Here is a 10,249-nt window from a genome sequence, read left to right on the forward strand (position 1 = left end):
AGTTCCAGGGGCGTATCTGGACTCCAGTGGTAGGGGGGACCAGAGCCAGAGGGAGGGGGCACATTTAGCCCCCCCCCCTGCCGCCACCGACCCCCCCCCCCCGCCATTGTCAGAGCCCCCACCGCCACCAATGACTCTCTCCACCCCCCCTCCCGCCGCCAACCCTCCCCCGCTGCCGTTGCTTATCTTTGCTGGCGGGGGGCCCCAACCCCCGCCAGCCGAGGTCCGCTTCCACCTGCCGCTGCCTTAAAAACTACTTCTTCAGCCGAAGTGGATTCAACAGCTCCTATCAACAGCAGCACGGCCACGGAGGCCGAAGATGAACTTTAAACACCTCGGGGCGGCTGGTGGGGGTTTGGGGTCCCCCGCCGGCTGAAGAAGTAGTTTTTAAGGCAGCGGCAGGTGGAAGCGGCTGGCGGGGGTTGGGGTCCCCCGCCAGCAAAAGTAAGCAACGGCAGTGGGGAAGGGTTGATGGCGGTAGGGGGGCCCAGGCCCCTGAGGCCCCACGCAGATACGCCCCTGCTCAGTTCTGTAAGATGAGGTCCTGCAATAAATAAGTCCCTGAACATGGCCACATATCCCTCCTGTACTGCCACTGTTAATTGGGTATGTACCCGTCTTCGCTCTGAAAGATGCAATAGGAGACCTTTTCTTGACACAATACAAAGGACTGCAGTAAGACTGGCATACCCCACAGGTCCCCCTTCTTCATGGCTCTGTATGAGTTTAATTATGCACTGTTAAAGGTTTATGCTGCCTAGGCCAAGCCCAACAGTCATAGACTGCCAAGACTTGGGTTTGATTCCCAGGCCACGTCACTTAACCCTCCATTGCCCCATGTAAGCCGCATTGAGCCTGCCATGAGTGGGAAAGCGCAGGGTACAAATGTAACAAAAATAAAATAGATACTATTGGAGATTCTACATGGAATGTTGCTACTATTGGAGATTCTACATGGAATGTTGCTAGCAACATTCCATGTAGAAGGCTGCGCAGGCTTCTGTTTCTGTGAGTCTGACGTCCTGCACGTATGTGCAGGACGTCAGACTCACAGAAGCAGAAGCCTGCGCGGCCACATTGGTGATCTGCAAGGGCCGACTTCTACATGGAATGTTGCTAGTGGAATAGGCACAGGCAGCTCCTTGTGACTCTGGGCAAGTCACTTAACCCTCCATTGCCCCATGTAAGCCGCATTGAGCCTGCCATGAATGGGAAAGCGCGGGGTACAAATGTAACAAAAATAAAATAGATACTATTGGAGATTCTACATGGAATGTTGCTAGCAACATTCCATGTAGAAGGCTGCGCAGGCTTCTGTTTCTGTGAGTCCCCCTTCTTCATGGCTGTGTATGAGTTTAATTATGCACTGTTAAAGGTTTATGCTGCCTAGGCCAAGCCCAATAGTCATAGACTGCCAAGACTTGGGTTTGATTCCCAGGCCACGTCTTCTGCTTCCCAGGTTGAGTGAAGTTGGAATGATCTGGAGGCAGTGCCCCCTCCCCCCCTTTTCTGGAGAAAGGTTCCAGTCATCATAGAATGGCAACATTCAGTAGCTAAAGGATTTGGTTGTAGGGTTCCAGAAAGACCTCTGAGGCATGGCCCGCGGCCAAGGACTTTCAAAGCAAATAAGCTGGGAGAGGATGTACACAATAGGAGAAAAATGCCTGGGTCCTTGTGAATCAGGCTCTTAGTGCCATAGTCCTAAAGAGAGCCAGAAGCATGGCCAACTTGTGATGCCGGGGGGGAGCAGAGAGGCTTGCACGCACACCGTAGGCACTGTCTGAAGTCCGTTTTGGGGGCGTGGTCGCTCCCCTGGCACCCCACCTAGCTACACCACTGAAGAGAGCTGTTCCAGTTGAGCTGGAAACCAAAAGAAGCAGGAGGAAACACCCCAGGCCACTCAAAAAAATATAAAAACTAACAGACAGCAATAAAACACCCCAGCAGATGGCGCTTGAAGGAAGGAATCGAGTGTTTCTGCTAAGTCATAGGGTTAACAGACTTCCATATTTTAATGGGTACAATTCCCTCTGGTGCTGGAAATCAAACATGTTAGAAATCACCTAAAATAGGCTATTAAAAATAAATAAAATTGTAATTGAAGGCTAAATTTATCAACTTTGATGGAAAGCTTATATTGAGTTGTAAAATCTTTCCACATATTCTAACACACTGATGGATTGATTCACAGCTCAGAAAAATTCCTGGCAAAAGACAATGTTAAAGCTGGAAGGTCCAGTTGGGAAGAACTCATCCCATGTGATGGCCTTGTGCTTCATGTGGTGGCAAGATACAAATCAGATTAGGCATGTTCTTCCCTATTAAATAAAAAAAAGGTCTTTTTACATTTCAAGGACATCCTTAATCACTAGACCAGCAATGAGTCAACAAACTGCTACTTACGTGTCTCTTGTCGTTTTTCCACCAACCAGAATATACTTTCTTGTACTTTGCAGTCACCGGGTCTGGAATACTGTATGTCCCAAATCCATTTCGTTTGCCAAACTTCCAGTCTCCATCATAAATGGCTCCGTTATTTTTCCAGATCTGTGTACCTTTACCTGTTCCAAGAAATGTCAAAATGATGCTACTGCCACTTTCAGGCATACTGGAACACAACAGAAAATATTACATTAGCTGAGAACCATCGAGTGTGGGATGGGGATACAGAGATGCCAAGGGTGGCCAACTTGCTGGAGATTTACCACCGCAATGCTGGAGACTGAAGGCCAATGAGTGAGATTTTCCTTGTGAGCCCCAGCCATGTCTAAAACCAGTTCTGGCAGATGCACATTCCAACAACTGACATATTCCAAACAACAGTGGCCTAGTGGTTAGGGTGGTGGACTTTGGTCCTGAGGAACTGAGTTCGATTCCGGGCACAGGCAGCTGCTTGTGACTCTGGGCAAGTCACTTAACCCTCCATTGCCCCATGTAAGCCGCATTGAGCCTGCCATGAGTGGGAAAGCGCTTGGTACAAATGTAACAAAAATAAAATAGATACTATTGGAGATTCTACATGGAATGTTGCTAGTATTGGAGATTCTACATGGAATGTTGCTATTCCACTAGCAACATTCCATGCAGAAGCCTGCGCGGCCACATTGGTGATCTGCAAGGGCCGACTTCTACATGGAAGAATAGCAACATTCCATGTAGAATCTCAAATAGTAGCAACAGTGGAGGAGTGGCCTAGTGGTTAGGGTGGTGGACTTTGGTCCTGGGGAACTGAGGAGCTGAGTTCGATTCCCACTTCAGGCATAGGCAGCTCCTTGTGACTCTGGGCAAGTCACTTAACCCTCCATTGCCCCATGTAAGCCGCATTGGGCCTGCCATGAGTGGGAAAGCGCGGGGTACAAATGTAACAAAAAAACAATTATTTTTTCTACCTTTGTTGTCTGGTCATTTAATTTTTCTTATTGTGTTGGTCCTAGTCTCTAGTTTCTGTTTTCTTCTTTCTTCTCTTAAATGTCTTTCCATAGTCTCCTCATCCATTTGGCACTTTTTTTCTCTCCATTTCCACCATCCATCTTCTCTCTGCGTTCCTATCTGACCCAACATCACCCCTGTCTTCCCGCCATGTTGAGCATCTCCCATCTTTGTGTGCTTATTCTTGCCCTGTCCAATATAACTCTTTTGTGACCCTATTCAAACCCCCTCCCCAGTGCCAACATCTCTCTCTCTTCCTTCTCTCCTGTCTCTCTCTTCCGGCCAGCATCTCTCCCTCTTCCCTCCCAAGGGTAAAGTGTTCCTCTCTCTTCCCTCGCTTCTGCTCTTTCTCGCCCTCTTCCTTCTTTCCTCACAGGACCTGGCACCTTTCTCCTTTCTTGTCCTGCTCCCCCCCCCCAAGTCCAGCATCTCTTTCCTTCTGCATGCCCCCTTTCTTCCTCACTCTCCTCAATGGATCTCTCTCTTCCCTATCTGACCTCCCTGTCCAGCATCTCTCTCCCTCCTTGACCCCCCCCCCCCCGATACAGCACTTGTCCCTCCTTGCCCCCCCACCATGCAGCACCTGTTTCCCTCTTTGTTCCGCCACCCACAATCCAGTAACATAGTAAATGACGGCAGATAAAGACCTGTACGGTCCATCCAGGCTGCCCAACAAGATAAACTCATTTTACATGGTATGTGATACTTTATATGTATATCTGAGTTTGATTTGTCCTTGCCATTCTCAGGGCACAGACCGTAGAAGTCTGCCCAATACTGTTCTTGTACTAAGTTCTGAAGCTAACATCGAAGCCCCTTAAAATTACACTCCAGCCCATCCCTATCTATTCAGTCATGATCAGGGCGTAGACCGTAGAAGTCTGCCCAGCTCCCGTTTTGTTTCCAATTACCGGCATTGCCACCCAATCTCCGCTAAGATTCCACGGAACCATTCCTTCTAAACAGGATTCCACGCATGTTTGAATTCCATTACCGTTTTCATCTCCACCACCTCCCGCGGGAGGGCATTCCACATATCCACCACCCTCTCCGTGAAAAAATACTTCTCGACATTAGTCCTGAGTCTGCCCCCCTTCAACCTCAATTCATGTCCTCTAGTTCTACTGCCTTCCCGTCTCCGGAAAAGGTTCATTTGCAGATTAATACCTTTCAAATATTTGAACGTCTGTATCATATCACCCCTGTTTCTCCTTTCCTCCAAGGTATACATGTTCAGGTCAGCAAGTCTCTCCTCGTATGGTTTGCAACGCAAATCCCATACCATTTTTGTAGCTTTTCTGTGCACTGCTTCCAGTCTTTTTACATCTTTAGCAAGATACGGCCTCCAAAATTGAACACAATCCTCCAAGTGGGGCCTCACCAACGACTTGTAGAGGGGCATCAACACCTCCTTTCTTCTACTGGTTATGCCCCTCTCTACGCAGCCTAGCATCCTTCTGGCCACGGCTGTCGCCTTGTCACGTTGTTTCTTCACCTTCAGATCCTCCAACATCAACACCCCAAGGTCTCTCTCCCCTGAGTCGAGCTTACTAATCTCTCCCCTCCTTTCCGGTATCTCTCTTTTGGGTTTCCGCACCCCAAGTGCATCACTCTACACTTCTTGGCATTAAATTTTAACTTATACATCCAATGCGCTCTGATTATGAATATACAAAACCTTTAATTAAGAAAATCTGTATTGTCCACCAGGGGCAAGTATCTGGAACACGGTGCATGGAGTCCAAATCTCTTACGAAATAGACCTTAAAACAGAGTTTAAAAACACATTTGTTTGTGTGAGTATTTTTCTTTATTTGCATCCCTTCTTTTTGACAAGTATTTAGATGTGCAGTTTTTCTTTAGTGATACAGAAGGCATGATATGGTGGTTCTTATTATGGCATTTATGTAAATGTGTATGTAATTTACCTAGGTAATAGGCAGACTAAGTTTTTTTAAATTAATTAATCAATCCATCAATCTTGTGAACCTTTTCCTGGAAGTAGGTCAGTCACAGTCTGGGCAGGGTTGTTAAAGTGAGCGAGGCAGATAGAGGCAGTTTGAAGACAGAAGCAAGTGTGACAAGTATGAGGAGCTGGATGCCAGCGAGTTTGTCAGATGGACATAGCAATCTTACTCATCAAGTGAAACAGGAGACAGGAAAGGGATCAACAAAGATTTGAAATGTATGAAGTCAGCATGGGCCTGGGATTTTAATCAGATGGAAATCAGAATAGATTTTAAATATATGAAGTCAGCTTGAGCCTGGGATTTTAATCAGATGTGCTGTGAGAAGGTAGGATGCAAATTCTAGAGCTGAGCCAAGGGGGTCGGGAAGAGGGCATGTCTTAAGGTGAGGACAGAAAACAGTGCTAAGGAAGACACTGCCTCCTCTCCAGTGCTGTGTGTGTGAAGGAGAGGAGAGATGATGACACAGAGAATGAAGAAAATCAACTGGCTAACAAAACGAAGCTAATCTTTCAATAATGAAATCTGGTTCCTGCCTTTTTGTCTATGTCTGTTGTGCTCACAAGGTGGGGGGGCAGCTGTAACCATAGGCAGCAGAATGGGGGGGGGGGCTGCTGGGGCCATAGTCCCATCAATATCTTGCCCCACACAATTTCAGCAAAGTGCTTGGGGCAGGGGCGTAGCCACGGGTGGGCCTGGGCCCACCCAATTTGGACTCAGGCCCACCCAGCAACGGAGCACCCAATGGGCCTTCTTTCCCCTCCCTCCGTCGGGCAGCGTGCGCCAGCCTAGCTGTACAACAAAGCTGCACGGCACCGGGTCCGTCAGCATGCTGCCGCTAGCTCCTACCTTGTCATCTTTCGGCAGAGGTGTTAGTTCTGCTGCTAAATCTGCAGCGGATCCACGCGGTGCCAGGGCTGTCTCTGTACGCTGATGCAACTGCTTCCTCTGCGCTAGCCCCGCCTCTTCAGAAAGAGTATCGGAGGTGAGGTGGGGCTAGCGCAGAGGAAGCAGTTGCAGCAGCGTACAGAGAGACAGCCCTGGCACCGCGTGGATCCGCTGCAGATTTAGCAGCAGAACTAACACCTCTGCTCTGCCGAAAGATGACAAGGTAGGAGCTAGAGGTAGCATGCTGATGGACCCGGTGCCGTGCAGCTTTGTTGTACAGTTAGTCTGGCGCTGCCCGACGGAGGGAGGGGAAAGAAGGCCCATTGGGTGCCGGTAGGTGGTGCTGGAGAAACCTGCAGTAGTGGCTTGGGGGGGGGGGGGGGGTTTGGGGCAGTGGGTAGCCAGACAGCCAATTTTGGGGAGAGAGGGGAGAGAGAAAATTTTGTGCCCACCCACTTTGTGCTCAGGCCCACCCAAAATTGGCTGGCTGGCTACGCAACTGGCTTGGGGACAGGGCTAGATTACTTTATCTGCCCCCCTCCAACCAAAAATGTGTTCCACTGCCCCTGGTAAATAGTGGGACCCCTACCCCCGCAATCCCTTGTCTAGGCCCTGCTCCCCAGACACCTTACCTTAAGTGAGATAGGAGTGATGCCATTCACTTCTGTCTCTGGTGCTGTCATCTTCAAAATGTCAGTGCCCTCTGTGCAGTGCATCCTGGGCTGCACTGGGTGGAGCCAATATACCATATAAGGGAGAAATTCCCTTATATGGTAGATTAGCCCCACCCCATTTAGACAGTTTGCTATCATAGGCTACAAAAGGGATCCCAACATGGAGAAGGCACTATGGTGGCCTCCTACTTGAAATGGATCTTGAGGTAGCAGGACCAGAGACTACTATATCCTTTTCTTATCTAGCCTGAGCCAACAAGAGACCCTCCAGTAGCAGTAGCTTAGTAGTTAGAATGGTAGATTCTGAACCAGGAACTCCAGTGCTCACATCCCACTTCTCCCATCAACGTTCCTTGTGAGTTGTGACTTTAAATAAATTATGTCACCCTCCCTTGTCTCAGGTAGAAACATATTGTAGACTCTCTGGGGCAGGGAAACGTGTGATTGCAACCTGCCCTGAGCCTGGAAAGTAAACAAATATTAAAAACATACACAGCAAAAACAAATCCAATGGTTGCTGCATAAGCCCCTGCCCACGGAGCACCAGCAGCCCTCCATGAACATACTGGCATGAGCATGACAAAGGTAAACAAGGGATAAATAATTAATGAATAAAAATTCAATCTGTCATTTTGATGAGTATTCAAGCTAGTTTCAGTGAAAAATAGGTGAATGTAAGTTTTTTTTTTACTTACCATGTTTCAGGTTGTCCAACCACTCTCCCTTGTATTGATCACCATTTACAAAATAAACCGTATGCCTTAATCCAGTCTTCTGTGCCTTTATATCCCACTCTTTCCATAATGGTTCTACATTTCGGAGATTTTTAAAAACGGGCATAATGTTAGCAGCTGTAATAGAAAATGCAATGCAGTGAAACAGGACCATACAGAGCAATAGCTGCACCCTGTGCCACTTGCCTGCTGAGGTGAGCTGGAAGCAATGTTTGTATCCTTCCATATTTGCACCATGGTGCTCACACAGCTTTTGGTTAGGTGCAGCACTTATCTCTCATGAGCAATAGGAAATAGGGCTGCTTGCAAGAAACACTCATTTTAAAGCATCCCTCCCACTTCAGGGAGCTCCATAGAAAGCACAAATTCATGAATAGATCTGAAGACCATGAAGTAATCTGCAGCCACTTGAGCTATAACACTCTAACAAAAGTGCTTAAAAGTTTTAAAACTGATTAAAAATGACTGTAATTTTGCATTTAAACCAAGCATAAAATTACAAATCAGAATGCAGATTCTCCCTGTTCTTGCTTAAATCTTGAAATTAATGTTCCTTCCCCCCCCCCCTCCCCTCCCTTTTTTTTATTAGACATGCAAGGATAAACTACACCCGAAGGGGCAGAGCCTCAATCATAAACAAGTACTTCTCGTTCTAGGTTACCGTGATTTGTACTCCTTCAGCAATTCCAGCACCTTTAGCACAGTGGGCGTATTCGGCAGGCCGACGAGTTCACTTAGTTACAGCATCTGGACAAACTTAACAGACCGAACCCCGTAGGAGCCATCAGCAAGTCCAGTCGCACGGACAAGAAAGATGCAAATCACGGTAAACTGCTTTCCCTACAGCAGCACCAGGATCCCAGATAGCACGCGCACGCGCACAGAGGGAGCAGTAGCCATAGCAACGCCAGACGCCGAGCTGCCGGCGGGCGGGGCGTTACAGACTGTAGGAAAATGCAGGAGGGGAACAGAGGGGGCGGGGCGGTCTCTGTGCGGGGTACACCTACTGCTACCGGCTGCCCTTCGTGCGGGTACCGTTTGGTACGTGTTAGAAGTCATATTTATTTAATTTCTTATCTAAACATATGCAAGGCCGAAAGCTGTCACAATAGTGTACAATCAGTGGGCGAGATTCATGAAGCAAGGCCAGTGCAAGGCTATTGGGCGCCCTAGGTGAAACTTCAGTCTTACGCTCTTCCCTCCCCCCTCAAGATATGTTAATTAAACAATCATGATCATCCTACACAACAATACTATAAACATTTACCAGGGTAAATTTAAACATTGCCCGTCTTTCCTGCAGGTAAAAAGTATGTGCTGATAATGCTTTGAGTTAGTATGACTATCAGGATACCCTGCCTAATGGTTAAAAAGCCAGCCCTGCGCTCAAACGTGCATTCTCTACTGCAGATTTTCAAATCTGACTAGATTTCCATCCCCATCCCTCATTGTATGACTATGGGAGAAATTGCCATAAACCCATAGTTACAGATTGTCCTCCTCCTTCCTTTTTAAATGGCTGCATTGACTTCCCTGATTCTCCTTAATTCAAACTATTTGTCTCACTTACAAATGTTTTCACTCTGCAGCATATTATTACCTCTCCTCTCCCCATGCACCTTGCTTTCCAAATCCTGCTGAGCAGGTGATCTGCGCCTCCAGGGCATGGCTAAATCTAATTTCTGTGTCTTCAAACTTGCTGTAGCCTTCCTGAACATGTATACACACTGTTTCTACTAATGTCAAGTTTAAATCCAACCAAAAAAAAAAACCAACAACAAAATAAACAATAACAGTGTGCTCTACTGCAACAACAACAACAAAAATACAGAGGCATGCTATAATCAATGAGCATGCAGATTACTGCCACATTAAACTTGCAGCAGTAATCTGCAGTTCATTGATGTCACCTTTCCTGTTTGGCTTAGGCACTGATAGGAAGGTGACATTTAAAAACAAAACAAAAAAGCCTCCACTAGGTCTACATTGGCCCCAGGCAGGCCATCTCCCCCCCAACCAATTACTTAAAAAATAATCCCTGGTGTCTAGTGACACACTCACCTGATTCCTTCCCCAGGTAACTTCAACCCCCCTCACACACACACCCCACTCCCCGGTGTCTAGCATCACCCTCTTCTCTCTCCCCCAACTAAAAAAAAATAATCCTTGGTATCTAGTAGCACCCACCCAACCCCTCTCTGAGGTACCTGCAACCCCCACCCCTACTAAAAAAAAAACATACACACCTTGGTGTCTAGTGGCACCCTCCCTTCTCTCTCCGATTAAAACAAAATCCGTGGTGTCTAGTGGCACCCCCATATACCCAACCTCTCCCCAGATACCCCCAGTCAAACCTTTATGGGAGGCAGAAGTAATACCCACTCACTCCTGCCTCTGGTGCCACCATCTTGAAAATGGTGGCACCTTGCCCTGAGTGGTGTGTTCTGGGGATGCACCAGGTGCAGCTTGTCTGACATATAAGGAAGAAAATCCTTTCTATGGCAGACAAGTCCCACCATGCGGGGCAGAGTGCTGCCATTTTTCAAGATAGTGGCAT

The 10,249-nt window shown here is 47.6% G+C and overlaps 1 protein-coding gene across 3 annotated transcripts in view; it reads right to left on the reverse strand.

Moving 5' to 3' along the window:
• The window catches only part of MORN3 (MORN repeat containing 3), a 30,034-nt gene extending 20,077 nt beyond the window's left edge, over positions 1 to 9,957 (reverse strand). The window contains exons 1-3 of one of the 3 annotated variants that reach the window (XM_030220114.1): positions 9,939 to 9,957; positions 7,654 to 7,809; positions 2,404 to 2,561 (exon numbers count right to left, since the gene is read on the reverse strand). In XM_030220114.1, coding sequence (XP_030075974.1) covers positions 2,404 to 2,561; positions 7,654 to 7,798 — 303 coding nt within the window. In that variant the 5' untranslated portion in view covers positions 7,799 to 7,809; positions 9,939 to 9,957. Of the gene's footprint in view, positions 1 to 2,403; positions 2,562 to 7,653; positions 7,810 to 8,353; positions 8,547 to 9,938 lie in introns of those variants that run through there. The other 2 variants (XM_030220112.1, XM_030220111.1) reach the window with 2 other exon arrangements.
• Between the last annotated feature and the right edge of the window lie 292 nt (positions 9,958 to 10,249).

This window comes from Microcaecilia unicolor, chromosome 11 (genome assembly GCF_901765095.1).
Source record: "Microcaecilia unicolor chromosome 11, aMicUni1.1, whole genome shotgun sequence".
Lineage (NCBI taxonomy): Eukaryota > Metazoa > Chordata > Amphibia > Gymnophiona > Siphonopidae > Microcaecilia > Microcaecilia unicolor.